At 34.3% G+C, this 21,454-nt stretch overlaps 2 protein-coding genes across 6 annotated transcripts; both read left to right on the top strand.

Moving 5' to 3' along the window:
• The first annotated feature begins 572 nt into the window (after positions 1-572).
• Positions 573-8,673, top strand: LOC110616931 (serine/threonine-protein kinase prpf4B). Of its 5 annotated transcripts, XM_021759465.1 has the most exons (14): positions 737-1,035; positions 1,425-1,545; positions 1,692-3,031; positions 3,158-3,336; positions 3,900-4,096; positions 4,223-4,291; positions 4,512-4,584; positions 6,326-6,482; positions 6,578-6,869; positions 6,958-7,072; positions 7,173-7,336; positions 7,626-7,700; positions 7,813-7,993; positions 8,137-8,413. In XM_021759465.1, exons 3-14 carry the CDS (start codon positions 1,782-1,784, stop codon positions 8,355-8,357), a joined length of 2,973 nt encoding a protein of 990 aa, XP_021615157.1. In that variant the 5' UTR covers positions 737-1,035; positions 1,425-1,545; positions 1,692-1,781; the 3' UTR covers positions 8,358-8,413. The 5 variants fall into 5 exon arrangements, 2 of the variants coding, with proteins under 2 accessions (XP_021615156.1, XP_021615157.1); XR_006350974.1 differs by lacking the exon at positions 1,425-1,545 and adding an exon at positions 8,629-8,673 and having other exon boundaries at positions 573-1,035; positions 7,813-8,239; XR_006350975.1 differs by lacking the exon at positions 1,425-1,545 and adding an exon at positions 8,629-8,673 and having other exon boundaries at positions 573-1,035; positions 7,813-8,220.
• Positions 8,674-8,679: 6 nt separating this feature from the next.
• LOC110617893 (IST1 homolog) lies at positions 8,680-21,127 on the top strand. Its single transcript, XM_043957384.1, has 7 exons — positions 8,680-9,239; positions 9,336-9,364; positions 19,739-19,936; positions 20,031-20,134; positions 20,215-20,386; positions 20,485-20,604; positions 20,749-21,127. The coding sequence occupies exons 1-7, from the start codon at positions 9,236-9,238 to the stop codon at positions 20,968-20,970; spliced, it is 849 nt and encodes a 282-aa protein (XP_043813319.1). The 5' UTR covers positions 8,680-9,235; the 3' UTR covers positions 20,971-21,127.
• Positions 21,128-21,454: the final 327 nt, after the last annotated feature.

Raw genomic sequence — 21,454 nt, forward strand, 5'->3', positions numbered from 1 at the left:
ATTTATTATTAATTAATCAAAGAAATTAAGTCAAATTGAATGGATCAAATTATTAAAATTATAAAAATAAATTATTTTAAATATTAAAAGTAAAAATTAAACTGTTATTAAAAATAAAATTTAAATAATTAAATTATCATAATTTAATATTAAAGCTTGATAGAATAAAACTTTTAGATATTAAATTGCGTACCATTAAAAAAGTAGTTTCGTGCCAACTTTATCAAATTTCAAGCACTAAATTTTGAGTTATCCCTTTATAAGCAAAAGTGAAGATTATTATTTAATTTTTATATTATTAAAATTTTTTTTATTAATCTTTCATTAATTTTATTATTAAATATTTTATTATTTAATTTATATAATTTTAAAAAAATTATTAATTGATGTTTTAAAATTTTTAAAAAATTATTAATTAAATTTTCTGTATTAAAAATATTTTAAAATTTTTTATAATATTTATTAAAACTAATAGATTTTCTTAAAAAAGTTAGGATTTTTGAATTAATTAATAAATTTTTATCCCTAAACAAAAATATAACAAAATTTAATTTGACAACGTTATTAGCATTTTCACCTTTCGTCCTCACAAATTAACTCAAGCGCGCCCTTAGCTGGACCTGGACGAAAGGAAACCCCAAAAATAAAACCCTAATCATATAGTGCTCTATCAATTTTGATTTTGAAAACAAAAAGAGAAAGAAAAAACCAATGGCCAGGAACACCGATCCGTCCAGTCGCAAGCATCGCCGATCGCCCCCAGATGATGAAGTGGAGAAGTCCTCAAAGCGACACAAACACCGACACCATCGCCATCACCGTTCCCACCGAAGCAAGAAGCACGGTGAGGAAAGTAACCATGCTGTTGATGAAACTGCTCGTTCTTCTCCTCCAATGAATCCTATTGCTGGTACTGCTAATAACAGGCTTGATGATGACGTGGAGGAAGGCGAGATTTTGGAGGAGGAGGTTTCTGGTGGTGTTGTTGTAAAGGCCATCGAATTACGTGAGGAGAAAGTTGGTTCTCAAAATCTGGTATGTTCTGTGAGTCCTTATGTGTTTCAATTGTTTGCCTGAATTGTTTTTTATAAGGTTGTGTGCTTTTTGTTCGGTCTCTAAGAAAAGTGGGGAAAGAAATTTTTAATGATAGATTTTGTATTCCGTTTGATTGTGAAAAGCTCGCTTTGAGAAAAGCGTCATTTTGACTGGCAGCCAAGAATTTAAAAAAAAAAAAAAAGGAAAATTCAGGTTTTAGATGAGAACTTTATTTTCCCTTCATCTTCATCTTAAGTTAGTTCTCTCAGTGGCGAAACGGATGCTCATGGTAGTGTTGTAAGTTATATGGTATGTTTTTTTTTTGGTATTTGGTGAGAGCTTGTTATATGGAAAGTATGATGGTTTTTTGTTTGGTGAGAGCTTGTTAGAGTATGTCCATGCACATATGTGAGAACCTGCTTGCACTACGGACGAACATGAGTGAATTGCAAAAAGAAAGGAGTTTCCCCTATGCGTTTCAATGGAGAACTGGTGGCTTATTATTAATTTGTAAGAGCTAGTTACAAGTTTATTTCTATTTCGGTGCTGCATGTTAACTGATTCTCATTGATTAATTTACATATTAAGTGGAGTATGTCATGCCCTTGCAAATTCACATGAATCATACCCCTCAATTCTTTTTCATTGTATTGCAGGGAGAACATCCTTACTGTATTGCCAATGGCTTAACTGATTCTTGCAATTCTAGTAAGTTTGAAAGCAAACTTAATTTGCCCAAAGGCCCTATGGTCGAGATTCAAGATGAATTATTTCTGAGAGAAGAGCTTGAAGTTCGTACCAACGGAGATTTGGATTATGAATATCATAAAGCAGGTAAGAAACATCATGCAGAGTCTGTCTTTTGCAATGGAAGTAACAAGCGAAAGAGTTATCGTCATGTTGATACACCTGAGGGTGATGAAAGCAAATTGGGTGATTGGGGGAAGTCATCATCTCCTGAATGTGGGGGGGGTAAAAACCACACTGAAACAGGCTCAGCATCTCATGATATGTCCCATGATGATGTAATTGCTAGGAGTAGGTCATTGTCACATGATTTTACTGGTGAGAGATCTCATTCCCACAGCATAATGGAAGAGGAGGTTCTTTTGAAGAGAGGACGACACACTGGTAAGTTGGAAACTTTTATTGATGATGAAAGAATGTCTAGACGTGATAGGGATCTGCTGCATAGCAGTAAAGATTTGGAAAGGGAGCATAGAACCAGTTACAGCAGAAGTCTAGGAGGTGGGGACAGACACAGAAGCAGGGATGCATGTGGCCGAGAGGTGAGCAGGGAGAAGGACAACTGGGAATGGAGAAAGAATCAGGAACGAGAGAGGAGCTGGGACAGGGATCAGAGAAGAGAGAAAGATGGAAAAAGAAGCAGGGACAGGGATCTGAGAAGAGAGATGGAACAGGAGAATAGGGACTGGGATGGGAGAAGAGAGAAGGAAAGGGAGAGGAGCAGAGACAGGGATGTGAGAAGAGAGAAGGAAAAGGAGAGAAGCAGGGACAGGGATGTGAGGAGAGAGAAGGAAAGGGAGAGAAGCAGGGACAAGGATGTGAGAAGAGAGAAGGAAATAGAAAGGAGAACGGACCAGGATATGAGGAGAGAAATGGAAAGGGAGAGGATTAGAGACAGAGAGATGGACAGGGATCGGAAAAGAGAGAAGCAACGAGGGAGGAGCTTGGAGAGGGATAGGAAGAGGGACATGGAGGAGGATCTGGACAAGAGAAGGCAGAAAGAAGGAGATAAACACATAGGTAAAGATGTGGCTAGATCTAGTGATATACACAGTGATTGGGAAAAAGAGAGGGAGAAGGATAGTGAAAGGTATAGGGAGAGGGACAGAATTAAAGACCAAGATCGGAAGAGGGAGAGGGAAAGGCGTAGCGATAGAAATAATAACAAAGCCAGGGACATTAAGAGTGATTCGCAGAAGGTCTATAATTCTCATGGTGATCCTTTAGGTGACAGAGACAAACTCAATAGGTATGCTTCACCAGTGGATGTTTGTTTGCATTATTCTTTTTTCTTTTTTTAATTTTAGGCATAATTCTTTTTTGTGGTGTGCCTTTTCCAATGACTTCATCAGTTATTTATTATAATTTGCTTTAGAGATCAAGATGAACAGGATGATTTTGAAGAAAGGATTAGTATACAATTAGCTGAACAGGAGGATGATCTCGATAGGGTTAAGGAGGAGAGTAGAAAGCGCAGCCAAGCCATTCTTGAAAAACATAGAAATAAGCAACTACAGCAACAAAATGAGTCTCAATCAGATGATGTGGAAAAAGGTGTGTTTTAACCTCTCTTGCACATTACAGAAGGACTTATTAGTTATTTTTTTGTTCATGCTTAATATCAGGATTAATTGTTCATTGTCGTGATGTAGGGCTGGCCTTTGGATGAGGAGGCTTCCTAGTTGAAGCTCAACTTTGTAATTTGTTCTTTTTTATGAGAAATACCTTGATTAGGAAGTGTGATTTTTCTAAACGGATGTTGCATGGCACACAAAAGTGTAACAGAGCATGTAATTTTACAACTTAAGACTAAATATTTGTTTCCACATTTTGGATTTGTACGTGGCCTATACTTAAAAATTTTTGAATAGTATTTACAAAAAGGAAAAATTAAAAGTCATTGGTATTCTCTATTACTTGAGCCTTGTTTCAGTTCTGGTATATGAGTAGGAAATCATGTGATAAAATGTATAGGTTATTGCTGACTCATTATTGAGGTAGGATAGCACCAGGCAAAACCTGGATTACTTGCTAATGCTTACTGCTTTTAACGTCTTTATTTTATTTTTATTTTCTGAGCTTTCTGCTTATGTAGTCTTACCTTCTGTGTGAAGCAGATGTGGAACCTGCACAATCTCCTATTCAATCATTACTAGCTTCTAATGTTGCTCCAGAAACTCTTGATACTAGGATTGACATTGATATTTATGTTGCTGAGCCATCATTTTCTGTGGGCAAGTTGCCTCCACAAAATGGAGCAGAGGCTTCTGAGAGGTGTTCTGTTGCTGTGGGGCTTGGAGAGGGTACTCCCAAGGTGTCTTTTTAATCTCAAATTGCTTGTTCTGGCTGAGCAGCACATATACTTCCTAATATGAAAGCCATACTGAAATTTGCCTTAGATATGTTTTGCATATGATACTTATTTTATCAATTTGGGCAGAGTGAGAGGTCAGAGGAAAGATATTGTGATGACATATTTGGCGAGACACCTGCTGGAATTCGTAAATTGGTATGATTAATTTCTAAAAGGTTCTTATAAATCTGACAAACCATCTTTGCACTTGTCCAGTTTCCTTTTGCATGTATTTCCGCTTGTAATATAACAGTAAATTCAATATCGACCACTGGTGCCCCCCCAAACCCCCCTCCCCCACCCCAAAAAAAAAAAAAAAAAAAAAAGAGATTCATTGGTAAATATGCTAAAGTTTTGTGCATATAATCTTATACAGGACAAAGGAGATGGTTTACCAATTATTCGGAATGGTCTTCATGACAACTGGGATGACTCTGATGGGTATTATGGTAAGTATGTAAATAAACAGTGGGCCTAAAGCAGAAAATATATGCCATTTCATGCATCTAGATGCAGAATGTCTTGTTTCTTTAAATCTATTTTGACCTGAATATGATGTTTTTAGTATTTATTTATTTGTTTTGTTTTCAATTAGTGCCTGGCTGTGGTTTTCTGAAGTAAAGTAGATAGAGAAGTTGCATGTTCTTTATTTGCTACTTTGACGTTAATAGCAATATAGCATTAGGTTCTGTATATATATATATATAAGGATAGAAATGCTTTCTATAGGTCACTAATTAAAAGAAAAGTAGTGCTTGAAGTTAGTCCTGAGAATATTTTATCTGAAGTTGTACATTGAGAAGTTAGACTTCCTTTCACATCATTGTTTAATAGGCAGTATGGATTCCCCCCTTCAATTTGTCCAAAAGAGAAACATCTAAAAGAAGCAATTTGTGCTGTAGATTGTTCTTTGAATCAATGTTTTACTTCTGTTTGTCCAATGTTTATCCACTTATTATTTCACTAGTTGTATTATCTGTGCGTTGCATGGATTATTTATAATATTATTTTAATAATAGAATATCATTTTTATATTGAAAAATTTTATTAAAAATGAAGTTATAATTATCATTAACATATCGCTATGATGATTCATGTTATTGATAATTATAATTTCATGTTCAAATATTATTAAATAAATTTTTATGAAATAATTTATACAATTTATATTTGCTAAAGTTATAAAAATATGTACCATGTAATTTTAATTTTAAATAAGTTTATTATTATTATTTTAATATTATTTTAAAATTATTTGATGTATACCAATAAATATACAAATAAAGTGAAAAATACATATGTGCTTTGTGGCATTTTTGTGACATATCATTTATAAAATTCTTAAATTTTAAATATAAGAAATTTTTAAAAAATGAAGTAATCTTTATAAATAATTTTTTTAGTTAACAAATTATCTAGTATATTTTAATATAATTTCTGAAAGATAGAAATTTATTTGAATGTATAATAAAATAACCTTGAGAGTTTAGAGTGATAACATTGTTTTATCCAAATTAAATAAATGATTGATGTTTAAAAATATATATAATATGATAAGTAGAGTTTTATAATGTTAAAATGGTAAACTTTTTTCAAATCTTTATATGGGATAATATATATTAATATAACATTTATTAAAGTTTAAAATTATCAAAAAAATATTAACTTAAACGTATATAACCTGATCTAAATATCCATAATGATAAATTAAAAAAATTATAAATATGATTTTAATAAATTAATGATATATTATTTCTTCGAAATTTTAAACTGTAAACATATATATACGTTCTCTTATTCTCTTAAAGAATACCCTTAGAGAGAAAAGTGGCTCAATCTCCTAATTATAAACACTATTAGTAAAAATGCCACGTAATTATTTTATATGGTGGCTTAATATTTTAAAATCATTTTTGAAGTTCTTAAATAACGTGTTAAAAAGAATTCCGATAATTGTCTTTTTTGTATAAAATGAGATTCAGTAGTTAAAATTTGAGATAATAATTTATTTATTTTGTATAAAAAGACAAAAGTTAGGATAGAAAGGGATCACACCATGTCTCGAGTTTTTGGGCTTCCTCATTAGCTTAGATGGCACACTCTTGGAAAGCAATTTCAGAGGCTTAGCTTTAATACTTGTATATACACACACACCACACCCACAGAAATGATTGTTGTTTTTCTGCACAGGCTACAGATTTGGTGAAATACTTGATGGTCGGTATGAAATTGTGGCTGCTCATGGAAAAGGAGTCTTTTCCACAGTAGTTCGTGCAAAGGATTTGAAGGCTGGTGTTGGTGAACCTGAAGAAGTGGCTATAAAAATAATTCGTAATAATGAAACAATGTGAGTAATCTTGCTTCCATAATTATTCCTTTTCTCCATCAGTTTTTTCCCCTTTTGTATAGTGACCAACCTTGGTCTATACTTATATAATGTAGGCAAAGAGCTGGTCAGTCAGAGGTTAAGATATTAAACAAACTAGCAGATCTAGATAAGGACAACAAGCGCCATTGTGTTCGATTCCTTTCAAATTTCAAGTATAGAAATCATCTTTGTTTAGTTTTTGAATCTCTTCATATGAATCTTCGTGAGGTCTTAAAAAAATTTGGTCGCAATATTGGCCTGAAACTAACTGCTGTGAGGGCATATGCAAAGCAGCTTTTCATTGCACTGAAGCATCTTAAGAACTGTGGTGTTCTTCATTGTGATATAAAGCCTGATAACATGCTGGTATGTGTCTAGTTTTTCTACATGATTGTGGTGCTCTATCAGTTAATTATGAATTCAACTCGCTGTTTTTTGCCCCCTTCTTTTACAGGTAAATGAGGCAAAAAATGTGCTGAAGCTTTGTGATTTTGGTAATGCCATGTTTTCTGGTAAAAATGAAATTACACCCTACCTTGTGAGCCGCTTTTATCGTGCTCCAGAAGTCAGTAAGTTTTACCTTAAGCTATCATATGGGATATACTTTCTTGTGGTTAAATGATTGCAGTTATATAAATATAATGTACTTTTGTAATGCTTCTGTATCAGTTCTTGGCTTGCCTTATGATCATCCAATGGATGTGTGGTCTGTTGGATGCTGTTTATATGAGCTTTTTACGGGGAAAGTTCTTTTTCCTGGTACTACAAATAATGAAATGTTGCGACTTCACATGGAACTGAAAGGCACTTTTCCAAAGAAGATGCTTAAGAAGGTGGGATCTCTTTCTTTTTTTGGGTACCCTGTGATAATAGTCCATAGCTGTTACTGTAGTCTCCAAACTGTCTTCCATGGTGTTGGAAGTTATTTTGTTGGCTCTAGGTTCCCTGATATCTGGATCATTGTGATTTGTTGCCCTCCAGTCTTTTACAATGTATTTCTCCCTCTTTTTCCTTTCCAATCTTTGGAAGACTGTTAAGCTTGGTGTGACTGGCCTGTGTATATATTCTGTAATTTCACTTTCTTTTATTGCACTGATGATGCGTTATTTTGGCTTTTTGCAGGGTGCATTTGTTGACCAGCATTTTGATCAAGATTTGCATTTTCATGCTACAGAGGAGGATCCTGTTACTAAAAAAGTAGGATTTATGCATTCATCTTTTGTCATGCATAGATCTACTTTTCTCAACATTTGAATCTTTTATCATGATTTTCTTTCATATTAATTGAGATTGACTTCTGTTTTCACAGACTGTAAAAAGGATGATTCTAAATATAAAGCCAAAGGATATTGGGTCGGTTGTTACAAGTTCTCCGGGTGAGGATCTAAAGATGTTGGCCAATTTTAGAGATATTCTAGATAAAATTTTTGTATTGGATCCTGAGAAGAGGATGACGGTTCATCAAGCACAACTTCACCCATTCATCACTGGCAAGTGAACCATGTTGCTGATTTTCTGACACCAGAATTGCTGTTGTGCTAGATATTAGTGCATTATGACTTAATATTCGGTTATCTAATCATTGGGTATTATGTCTTAATCTTCTATATGCTGGCCTATGAGCTCTGCACAGTTGTAGCCGTCGTTGAAATCAGAGGTGGTGATGTTTGGTCAGGAGTACTGGCAGTTCTTTCATGGGAAATTTACTGTTTCTATTGTAAGACAACTTGCCAAAGGTGTTCTCCCCCTCTTGTAACTATTCTTAATTATGGGCATTGTGAAAATTTATCATGTTTGTTCTCTATTTCCTTGTCACAATTATATTTGTACTTTGTATGTGGTTGCTGCAATTGAATTATGGCAAATCAAAAGGAAAAGAAAATTGGGATTTCTGTGGTTAAGGACAATCATATTTGTTTTTGTGAGCATCTGCTGAAGGTGGCAAGGTGGATCTTGTTTTTCTATTATTTTTCTTTTCGCAGTTCTGCAGTTCATGCATAATTTCTTTTGAGTGGGATATGATTGTTTTCGACTTGCAATGCCAACTCCCCTTTTATATCTTGCAATCTGTTCTCTTTTTTAATTTCCTTTTGTACTGGGGGATCTAATCCAATTTTTCATTCAGGATATTGCCCCTTCCTTTGAGGCAACCCTCCAGTGCTTAAAAGCTTAAAAGGCACCCAGGAGAAGGTACCTTGGTTTGTTTACTGGATCTTATTGAAACGCAAAAGCATCATGTTGTTTTGAAAATCATTTGCGCTTGAATGGAATTATATGAGTTAAATTTATGTGAATTTGCTTGTTGTGTGCGTGAGAATGGTTTCTCACACTGCTTTTTAAGTGTTTGGGTATATTTCCTTCAGAATGGTTGCTTGGATTTTTTCGTACATGGGACCTATCTGTTGTGCATTGTGGTTGTGCTTTGCAAAGTTAATGTCCTGGAACATTTACTAGTAAATATAAATTGAATTGTTCCTTTAGCATAGTTGACAACCTTTTCACTCTATTTGAATGTGTATGTATTTGGTCTCTTCTTCGATCTCCTCTTTTTTTTTTTTTTCTTTTTTTTTTTTGTTTTGCAGTTGAATTCTAAATAAGTAGTTTTTATATGCTGTAGTTTGTTTTATCTTTGCCCATATGCTAATGCTTTTCTATACATCATCTGATCCATGGATTACTTCTTTGGATGCAAATGCTACTGAGATGTGCTGCTTCAACTTTAAAGTGAGAGTATGTGTAAGTAACTTGATTGCTGTGGCTCTCTCTGAATTGCTTATGCTGAAGTGGTGGCATTCTGTTGGAAATACTAATGTATTGATCTCTCCTTTTTAGGGCATTCTGGTCATCCCTTTGCAACTCTTGTAAGTATTTGGAATCTTCTTTTGGTTACAAGATGAGCTTTCTTTTTCTTTCTTTCTTTCTTTTGGTATGATATATGTTCTTGGTGCTCATTTTTCTCAACCTCCTCTGGTGCCACTGTATCATATGTGAATATCAGATACTGCATGAGATTCATGGATCATTATCTTTTGCGAGTCTCTGTTTTATGTTAGCTGTGTCTATGATGCAAAATCAAGGGAAAATCACTAAAAACTATGACATGATGCATAAGCTTGGTGCATGAGATGTTATTCTTTACCCTGGAAAAATGCACTTGAAGAACTGAAACAAGTCATGAAAAACTCTTAGAATCCTAAAAATGCTTCATGTTATTTGAGTGTTTGCTGCTGAAACTTGTTTCGCTGGCTGGAGGTCCAACTTTCTTGATTCCTGTGATCAATATTACAACCCTAGGGGCTAGGGCAGATAGTCTTGTAAAAGCAGTTAATGCTGAAACCTAAACTTATATGAACCTTGTACTTGACAGAGTCCAGCTGTTCTGAGTTTGATGCCCAAAATGCAATTTCTAGTACTTGAACCCTAGGCCTCTGTTGAATATCCATTTTAAAATTATGTATGCTTTAGGAGTTGGACTGTATCCATAATTTGATCATTCTTAGTGCAACATGAGTCTTATATAATCTTTTTATTTGACATATTTTAGCATCGATAAGCGTCTTGTTGACTTAAATAAAGTGGGTCTATATCATGTATGTCCACTGTTGTTGATCCTCGCTCCCCCATGTTAGCAAAGAAGTCCATTTGCTTGTTTCATCTTCCTTTGTAGCTTTGATGAGGTAAATGGGATGTTGAAGATGGCGAGAAGGGTGGCTTTCATAGAAGGGGTGATCATAGGATATTTTTATCATGGCTTTAGGGGCAGAGAGAGGTGCCCATGGTGGTGCCTTTAAGGGCAGAGAGCCACATCAGTAACCTTCATCCTTTTCTATCTATTCCATTTGGGTTTTTGGCTGGATAAATAGAAGAGAATTGCCAAAGAATTTGATTATTCTCCAATCAATTATGGTTCTGAGCATAGTCTCAGGCTCCAGGCGCACCAGGCTCAAAGGTCAGCGCCTTGATATGCCCCAGGCGGGCGATGATTCAAAGGCTTACTCAGGCATGCCTTGCGCTTCGGCAATCCAGGCACTCTATTCAGAGATGGCTGGCTTTTTCCTCACTTCAAACGCAGATACAACCACTCCTAGTAAAGAACATGTACTTACCTTTGTGTGCTCTTACAAATCACTTGTTTTTTATTCTTCTTCTTCATCTTCTTCTTCTACTCCTTTCTTTACTGTTTCTTTTGGATTCTTCTCCTACTCATCTCTTTCTTTCTTCTTTTAGATTTTTCTTCTGGGTTCCCTAACCTCTCCTTTCTGTGCTCTTATGCTTCCCAAGTATAAAAAAGAATTCCTTGTTGATGCTATTATATTATCAAATGAAATTACATACTATTGTACAATATTAAATTTATATAATTTTTTGCTGCCATTAAATTAATTATTATATTATTTATAAATATTGAAGATAAATCACAAATAAATAAATATAATTTGTAATTACAAATTTTATCATATCGTCAAAGTTGAAAATTCTAGAATTATGAAAGTAGATAAACCTAAATAATTATCTTGTATTTCTTTAATTTTAATAATTATTCATATTCATTTTTTTTTGTGCCTTATTTCGCTTAGGCGCACTCATGTGCCTTGCGCCTAGGCTTCAGGATTCTTAAATGCCTTTGTGTGCCTTGACCCTTTAACAACTATGGTTCTAAGATTGCAATTGTAATTCTTGGTCGAAAAGGAAGATAGAGGGTTATGTAGAGAGGATCTATGAACTCGAGAAAGAGTGAAGTCAAAAAAGAAGAGGGAATTAATTAATAAATAAGGTTATTTCTGTCTCTCTCAGTCATTTAATAGTAGAAATTGTTGGATGGGAGGACCAAATTTATAGCAGAAAAAAAAGTTAGGGACATTATAACAGGTCATTGAAAATACGAGCAGGGATGTTAATAATGGCTATGCCTGTGGACTTGATTGTAGTTCATTTATATAATAGTATGTTTGCTTTTACCATAATTATTTTACAAATACTAACAATTTTTAAATCTTTTTTGCACATCCTTTCAAAAAAAAAAAACCATCTCTTATACATCTATAGATTTTTTTTAGGAAAATTTTTTACTTATTGAAAAAGTATTTAATATTTATTTATATTAGTAGGTTTCTATTTAACTAAAATTAGCACTAGTTTAAGTGGAGACTAACAGTTTGTGAAGGATGGAATTGAGAAGTGAGAACTTTCTGGGCATCACAGCCAGGGTTGCGTTGAAAATATTATTGATAAAGAACCTTAATACAACATTTCAAATATAGGTTTTTAGTGAAAAAAAAATCCTAAACTTCAAGGGTTTAGACTTCTAAGGTAATCCTCAACTAATAAGGATTCCAGTTAAGGACTCGTATAGAAATATAGATGTTTCCGGAAAATATGAAATTACAAAGTTATCCAACAACAATATTTTAATTAAACACAAGTAAAACTCTACTTCTCCAACAAACTAGTTATTAAAGCTGAACTATAGTCTTAAGCTTCTCAAGTATTTAACTGGGAATTCTCTTGATACTTGGGTTCATCCCTGTTCTTCCTTAGTCTGGGTGGATATGATTTTCTGTCAAATGGTTTCCACAGATCCATTTAGTGATGAGTGCTGTGTTGTGGATGTCATGCAACAGTGAACTGCTCTGTGCTCTACCCTGACAAGTTAGTACTGTTTAAATCAGTGTTTAATAAGCGACACTAATGGCTTGTTTGGATGATGTTTTCCCATGGTAGTGTAATGTATTGTTTCTTATATAATCGCATTTGGGAAGATTTTATAGTTTTTTGTATGATTTTTGGTGATTAAGTTCCATGATTATAGAACCAAGAAAATTCACATGTTCTTTAACCATCAAATTAGTGGTTTTGCATTATATAAAATTTGCTTCCTCTTTTGCCCTTAAATATTTTATACTTTATACGTGATTAATTTACCCTTTTAACCATAAATTAGACAAATAAAACTTGAATGGAGTCTTCAAGTTGCCGAATATCTTGCAGTTTAACCATAAAATCATTTACAACAGTTATTTATTTAACTATCAAACTATCCTTTCCAACCTAATAAATGCCCTATAGGATAAATGTAGGCATATACGAGGGGAAGCTGAGTATACGTGCCAAAGGTAGGGAACGTTAGAAACTTGTTGTTAAAGGAGTGTCATGATACGCTATGGATTGGACATTCGGGTTGGCGGCGCACGATAGCTTTGCTAGAACATGGCTATTATTGACCTCACATGGAAGATGATGTAAAAGAGTACATAAAGACTTGCTTGGTGTACCAACAGGACAAAGTAGATAGACAGAAATCGACGGATCTTCTACAACCTCTACCAATTCCAAGGCCTGCACGCCTTGGGAGAGTGTTTCCTTGGATTTCATCGTTGGCTTGCCAAAAGTGGGGGAATATGATCATATCTTAGTGGTTATAGATCGGTTTTCAAAGTATGTCACATTCATACCAATGTCGAGATTTTGTTCAACTGAAAAAACAGCCAAAACTTCCTTTAAGAATGTTGTGAAGTATTGGGGTATTCCTAAAAGCATTGTCAGTGACAGAGATGGACGGTTCACAGGGATCTTTTGGTCTAAGCTGTTTAACATCTTAAGCACAAAATTAAATGTGTCAACAAGCTTTCATCCTCAGACTGACGAACAGACAGAGAGATTCAATGGGTTGTTAGAGGAGTACTTGCGACACTTTGTCAGTACCAGCCAAAAGAATTGGTCTTCGCTGCTTGATGTTGCACAATTTTGTTTTAATTCCTTAAAGAGCTCTGCTACTAACAAAAGTCCTTTTGAGATTGTTACAGTTCAACAACCGCTGGCAGCACATACACTCGATGTGCTATGACAGGGAGAAACCCCAAAGCATACCAATTCGCGAAGGAGTGGAAGCGAAATGCAGATATTGCACGAGCTCTATTAGAGAAGGCATCCAAACACATGAAGAAGATGGCTGATGAACATTGAAGGCCTCAAGAGTTTGCAGTACGAGACTTTAGTGATGATCAAGCTACTACCAGAACAATTGCGATTCCTTCGCAACCGAGACCGAAGGTTGGTGCACAAATACGAAAGGCCAATTCCAATCGTTGCCAAAGTTGGGCCTGTAGCATATAAAGTGGAACCACCACAGTGGATGAAGATTCACCCAGTGCTTCATGTGAGCAGACTCAAGCCATACTATGCAAATGAGACAGACGATAGCAAAAACAAACCCTCAAGACCTGCCGTTTCACGAGTAGCACCATTGCATCAAGGCGTTGAAGAAATCTTAGCAGAACGAGTTGTGAAGACCACCAAACGTCCTCCTTATAAAGAATACCTTGTCAAATGGAAAGGCCTAAACGTTGAAAAAACCAATTGGGAGAGAGTCGAATCTCTAACAACATTCCCAGAAGATTGAAGAGTTCCTACAGGCTCAGTCGACAAGGACGTCGGCCGTTTAAGTGGCGGAGAGTGTTAGGGGTCTAGAATTTTGAGGGATTAAAATGTAACTTTTTCAACGTAGGATTTCTTGAAAACGAGATGAGTAGAAATTAGTATAAAGTAGTAGTATCAAAAGAGTCGTGTCAGTTTCTTGTAATTCATTTTCATGTAATTATTAAGGGGGTGTCACTTCAGACATATTGATGTCTCCTTCTGCCACAGCTCAACTTGTTCCTAAAGCTCTTTAGGGGGGAGTGACTAGTTGGCCACCAGTGAGAACTGCGCCCAGCTGGCCGCCGTAAGCCTATTGAGTCCCTGTGTTGTGCCTCCACTCCTTGTAAACATTCCCTTTGTATGCAAGTGGTGTGAGGATCGTTGTATCGAATTGTGTAATGATTGTTTTGCTCCTGGAATGAAATGAGTAGCCCTTTTATTAAAATCTTTGTGCCTACATGTGATATTTGGGTTGCTTGTGCCTTTATGTTTATTATATATTGCTCGCTTTAAAAACATTCTAGCCTCTTGGCTAACCGACATGCTTTGTTGGGCAAATCAACGTGTAGATACATCGGCTTATTTGCCTTGATAGTGTTCAAGTCAAGTGCCAGTCTCGAGTGAGTGCCAAAGCTTGGGCCCGTGACATTTAGTGGCAAGAGAAGATATCAATGTCTGAGGTGACACCCCCTTAATAATTACATGAAAATAAATTACAAGAAACTGACACGGCTGTTTTGATACTACTACTTTATATTAATTTCTACTCATCTCGTTTCTAAGAAATCTTATGTTGGAAAAATTACATTTTAGTCCCTCAAAATTCTAGACCCCTAACACTCTCCCCCACTTAAACGGTCGACGTCTTCATCAACTGAGCCTGTAGGAACTCTTCAATCTTTTGCAAATGTTGTTGGAAGTTCGACTCTTTCTCCCAACTGGTTTCTTCGATGCTTATGTCTTTCCATTTGACAAGGTATTCTTTGTAGGGAGGACGCTTGGTGGTCTTCACAACTCGTGTTGCTAAGATTTCTTCAACGCTTTGATGCACTGATGCTGCTCGTGAAACGGCCGGTCTTGAGGGTTTGTTTCTGCTGTCGTCTATCTCATCTGCATAGTATGGTTTGAGTCTGCTCACATAAAGTATTGGGTGAATCTTCATCCACTGTGGTGGTTCCACTTTATATGCTACAGGTTCAACTCTGGCAACAATTGGAATTGGCCTTTCGTATTTGTGCACCAACCTTTGGTCTCGGTTGTAAAGGAATCGCAGTTGTTCTGGTAGTAGCTTGATCATCACTAAGTCTCCTACTGCAAACTCTTGAGGCCTTCGATTTCATCAGCCATCTTTTTCATGCGTTTGGATGTCTTCTCTAATTGAGCTCGTGCAATATCCGCATTCCGCTTCCACTCCTTCGTGAATTGGTATGCTTTGGGGTTTTTCCCTGTATATGGCACATCGAGTGTATGTAGTGCCAGCGGTTGTTGAACTGTAACAATCTCAAAAGGGCTTTTGTCAGTAGCAGAGCTCTTTAAGGAATTAAAATAAAATTGTGCAACATCAAGCAGCGAAGACCAATTCTTTTGGCTGGTACTGACAAAGTGTCGCAAGTACTCCTCTAACAACCCATGGAATCTCTCTGTTTGTTCGTCGGTCTGAGGATGAAAGCTTGTTGATACATTTAGTGTTGTACTTAAGATGTTAAACAGCTCAGACCAGAAGATCCCTGTGACCCGTCCATCTTTGTCACGGACAATGCTTTTAGGAACACCCCAATACTTCACAACATTCCTAAAGAAAGCTTTGGCTGTTTCTTCAATTGAACAAAATTTCGACATAGGTATGAATGTGGCGTACTTTGAAAACCGATCTATAACTACTAAGATATAATCATGTTTGGCACATATACTCGGCTTCCCCTCGTCAAAAGTTAGATCGTTATCTATCCAAAATTGATGAGTTTTCCCTTCTTGTGCTAAACTTTACAAGGCCATTGCTTGGGGATCCTTCTTCAAATTCCCTTGAATCTGACTGCCCATTGAGTTCTCCACTTGGCTTCGAGGCAGATGAGCTATTTGGTTAAGTGTGAACACTTCTGACTTTCTACTCAATGCATCTGCAACTCTATTGGAACTTCCAAATTTGTATTTGAATTGGAAGTCGAATTCAGCTAAGCATTCCTGCCACTGGCTTGTTTCGGTGATAATTTTGGTTGTGAAAAGAAATGGCTGACACCGGTATTGTTTGTCTTTACTACAAATTTTGACCCCAACAAGTAGTGCCTCCATGTACGCAAACAATGTATAACTGCTAATAATTTCTTTTCCTAGGCAATGTAACGAATTTCTGCATCTTTCAGCTTACGGCTTTCAAAAGCAATTGGATGACCGTCTTGCATTAATACTCCTCCTGTTCTAAATTTGATGCATCAATCTGTACCCCAAAGGGCTTGTTCATGTCGGATAGAGCTAATAAAGTATATGTGCCAAAGGTAGGGAACATCATAAGATTGAGATAAATGAATTTATATATAATAAAGTATGAATTTTATTTGTTTTGAAACGTAGTTTTTTCAGGTTAAAAGAATTAAATACCTTAGAATTGACAAAAATCATGTGAATTGAATTTTGGTAAATTGTTTAATTCTAAACATGTAAATGTACTTGAATTGTGAGAGAAACGATATCATATTGTTTGATAATATATAGGCTGAATTGATATGAATCTACTGATTTGAATCAATTATTTTTCTAAAGGGATGAGACCTTTCTTAACTATGTTTATGGCTGGCCGTTTTTCTCTATTCTCCTCTCTTTTTTCTTTTTTTTTTCCTTAAAACCTATTTTGTTTTTTTGTTAAATTGATTCTCTAATTGTTGTTATTGATATTTATATTAATATATTTGACCTGTTAATTTAACCTAGTATGTTTTTTATTATTTAATTATTTAATCAAATTTAAATAGGTGTTTCAGTACTTATATCATTGTAATCATTGTTTTACAATATAAATCCACATAATTTGACAAGAATTTATTGTTATTAAACATTCTTATCATTAGTTAAATGATAATTTTATGTTTATAAAAATATGTTATATGATTTTTTTACTTGTTTTTTAGAATATAGTTAATTTTTAAATAATTTTGATGATTTGTTGAATTTTACGACTCAATTTGATAATTGACATTCTTTATTCCAATCAATTTGATAACTGTACTGGGTGTGACAGTGTGCTTTTCATGAATAGCATTTACGTTATTACCTTTTATTCTGATTAATAATGTTTTTTTCTTAATTTTATTTTGTACTTTTGCGCTATATATCTTTTCATTTGTACTTCTGCTACTGGGTTTAGATTTTTTTTTTTTGTCCGAGGCATGAGAACATTACTGATCTAGAACATTAGAAACAAAGCTAGCTAGATAAACAGGATATTTATCTGGTTTTATTTATTTATTGAGGGGTGGGGTGGGGAGAGAGATGGTTTTGTTGGTTGAGGGTACAGGTAAATTCGATGCTTTATTCAGGCAACATTTTGTGAAACAACGCGACCAAGCAATCATGCTCTCTTGCTACCGTTATTTTTGGTGTTATTTTATTATTATTAATTTTTATGTTGAAGTCTGTAGCATTGCCCAAAATGTATCTGATTGTTATGTTTGACATTTTAATCTCTACGACTTCAAATGAGATTAAATTGATATTAACTTTTTGGTGCGAATTTTCTTTCCCCGCGTTTAAGTAGTAACTTGTGTGTTTAGCGTGCTAGGCTAGGCCCCATGAGATGACGATTATTGTGCAAGTAATGAACTGGAAAGAGATTAATAATGGAATTAAGGGATTGTAAAATCAATTCCAGTGTTTGACCTGGTATTATTTCTGGGTGGTCTCTGCTGTCTGTCTACGCAGAAAAGATCTCTTCCTTATCTTTCTTTTTCCTTCTCTTGTTTTTTTTGGCATTTTTTTTCCCTCTCTTGCGCTGGGAAGGACCCTTCCTTGGTATCTTGGAAGATCGGGATATAGAATAGAAGATTATTTTTATAATAAAATAAAGGGAGATTTATAAGTCTATATGATAAAATTAACATCCGAGATTTATGAAACTGTTATTAAGAATATAAATATAAAGAGTTTATAATGATTTTATTTTGTTAGTAATTATCATTAATTAATGTAAATCAGAACATATTGTGGTAGTATTTGTGTATGTTGACTGTTCAGATTATTTAAAAAAAAAACCTCGAGATTTTATAATCTTTCATACCGCCAAATGATAAAAGAATTTATAAAGTTTACTGAAAATCAATGTAAGCGCGGAAGTTAATTGTCAATAAAATATAAATTCAATTTAAGTAGATTTTTTTTTGGAAGTGAAATAAAATTGCATAATATAGATATTGAAATTAACCGATTTTGAAATGATGGGCTCATGTGCCTTTTAAATTAGAACTAGTCGTTCTCTCTCACACAATTTCCATCAAATGTGAAACCAGGAGGTGAATGATTTCTGAATTATATATAATGAGAAAGATATTTTTGCTAACATTGCTACTGAGATGATTATGCAATACTTTTAAAAGATAAAAACTTGGGAGTAATGGTAAAGTCAAGATTATTATCGTGTATACAATTTTTCTCCTTTTAGGTTTCAAATATATCGAAAAATATGACAAATACAAATATAAAATGGAAATGAGAAAGACATTTATAATTATAATAAAATAATATAAATACATAGGAAAATAAATTATAAGTTCAGATAGTTTCTTTGTTAGTATTCATTTTTTTATCAAAATTTAAAAAAAATCATTTTGTCCGTACTTTTATTTAGTTCTTAAAGATAAAAATATTTTTGGTTATTTTGTTTTAATTTTTATAGTATATTTGTTTTTGAAATCAACTTATTTTATTAATAATAAATATTTAAAAAAACTTAATAAGTCAAGTTTGTACTATTCTAAGTCAGCAGGCTCTTCAATACACCTAATCTATAACCTTGATTGTAAGTAAAAAAATCTTGAAAAAATCAAAATCTAAAACAAAAATAAGGAGGTTCTTTTATATAGTTGGACTAGTATGAGATAAAGCTATTTTAGTGAGAATATGAATAATTCTATTAGTTTGTCTTTATATTTAAAAAAAGTCTACTAAATTTATTTAGAAAACAGTAATTTGAAATGAGATGTTTAAATTACTCGAGACAAAAAAAAATGAGAATCGAATAAATTAAATATCCCAATAAGTTGGAATGAAATTGAACATAAAGCAACTGAATCATATCAATGTCTTTAAGTCATTAATACTAGTTGTATCCAAAAGAAATCTCGAATTCATGTAGATTTTTTTAAACATTATTTCAATTTAACCCAAAAATCAGAAATAGAACTTATTCATTTTTTGAATAAATAAAAAAATTACTGAAAAAAAATTAGAAATTTAACTTTTTTATTTTCATCTAAATCAATAAAATTTTGATATTTAAAAATGAAATCTAAATCAATAAATTTTTATTATTGAACTACATTAAATTTGAATTGAAACTGCTAAATTACTTTAGATAAAGAAAAAAATTTTAAATTGATTAAATTGAAATCTGAATAATTAGGGGTGAAATTTCCTTGAACACAAAAGAACTAAATCACGTTTAAAATCTTTATCTTGGATTTTTTGGAATATGAAGCCGTTTTCAAAATCTTATTCTTAAGAGCAATAAATAAAAAGTCTTACCTGCTAAGAAAACCAAAACAATCAATCAAACGAGTCGTGAAAAAGGCTCATATGATCTTCAGAACACAGACTCACCCCATAAAATTTAGGACGACGCAGGCATGAGAAAGAAGCTTGACGCTCTTCTTGGAAGAACCTTCAAGGTCTTTAAATTCATCACACTTGCCAATCTTGCTACCTCTCGCGTTGCAGTTTTCAAGAACCAACGCCAAATCAGGTGCAATCAAGCTCGCTCTGAAGTGCTTCAGCTTCTTCAACATGGCGAGCATGAACGTGCTCTTCTTCGTGTAAGCTTTTTCTTTCTTTTTTTTTTTTTTTTCTTTTTGACATGTCTACTGAGTTGATCCGTTGCCATTTTGAATAAAGCTTTGTATTTAACAGGTTGAGCATGTGATCAAGGAGCAGCATACGCTGGATGTGTATGTTATGGTTGAAGGGTACTGCAATCTCTTGGTTGAAAGAGTTCACCTCATTGATAAAGAGAGGTTTGTTTTTTTTTTTTTTTTTTTTTTTTTTCTTCCAATTTTCATGTGTTATTTTAGTAAGATTGGTTTATTGGTTGCAGAGTGTGTCCTGATGAAATGAAGGAGGCAGTGTCAAGCTTAATATATGCATCTAACAGATGCGGAGATTTCCCTGAGCTTCTTGAAATCCGAACCATTTTCACCGCTTGGTATGGGAAAGAATTTGCTGCTCGTGCTATTGAATTGCGAAATAATTGTGGAGTGAATCCTAGGGTAAGTTTCCATCTTAAGAATCACTAGGAATCTTATTGCACTCGTTTACGAGTTGCTGAGTTGATTATCATAACTTGCTTACTATTGGATTCCTGCAGATGATACAAAAGCTTTCAACCAGGCAGCCTAGCTTGTATAGCAGATTGAAGGTCCTCAAGGAGATTGCCTCAGAAAATAACATTATTTTGCAGCTTGAGGAAGCCTCTCTTACAAATGAGGTATGCAGTTTAATAAAAAAAAACACTGATATTACATTTAGTATGCCGTCATGCAATGTAATACAATCAAGTTGTCTATTAATGTCGTAAGTGTATGAATGTCGTCAGTATTATAAAATGGCACTAAACGTATGAACAATGCAGGAAGCACTGAAGCAGAACCATTATGAGCCAGAGTCATCAACTAGTTCAGGTGGCCCTAAGCGAAAGTATAAGGATGCAGTTGATGCAGCCCAAGATGCCTTTAAGCTATCAGCCAATGCAGCAGCTGCAGCAAAAGCAGCTCTGGAACTCTCTCGATCCGAACCCCACGATACTCACAATAATAACAGTTCCAAAAATCGAGGAAAAAGTAGTATGAGATAATGGCCATGAAACTTGAATCTGAACACATGTAACTCACCATTAAAATGAGGCTATAAAATGGAAGGCAACTAATTTTGTGAGTTGGTTTTGTCTTGTTATTTTCTGTTTTTGTTGGAAATTGAGATATCTTGTTGCAAGTAAATTTCTTTGATGTAAATGCGTTGCTGAAAGATTTGAAAAAAAAAAAAAAATGTTTGTGTACAAGAAAAGAAAACACAGTCATACCTAAGTATGAGTATAGTTTGACCGAAAAGTGATAGGCTGGCTTATCCCTTGTGCCTTAATTTTGGATATGTGTAAGCTTCCAGCCTTGGCTTTTTGGTGGAAATTTACAGAACATTCAGGAAAGCAAGCGATAGCTCATAAAAGTGGGACTTTAATAACCACTCAAACGCATAACATGCTAATCTTACAATTGAAGGATGTCAGGCCATCAGGCCATGAACCCAATTCAAATTGCAAGCAGAAGCTTCCCCTCCACCAA

Source organism: Manihot esculenta, chromosome 6, assembly GCF_001659605.2.
Source record: "Manihot esculenta cultivar AM560-2 chromosome 6, M.esculenta_v8, whole genome shotgun sequence".
Taxonomy (NCBI): domain Eukaryota; kingdom Viridiplantae; phylum Streptophyta; class Magnoliopsida; order Malpighiales; family Euphorbiaceae; genus Manihot; species Manihot esculenta.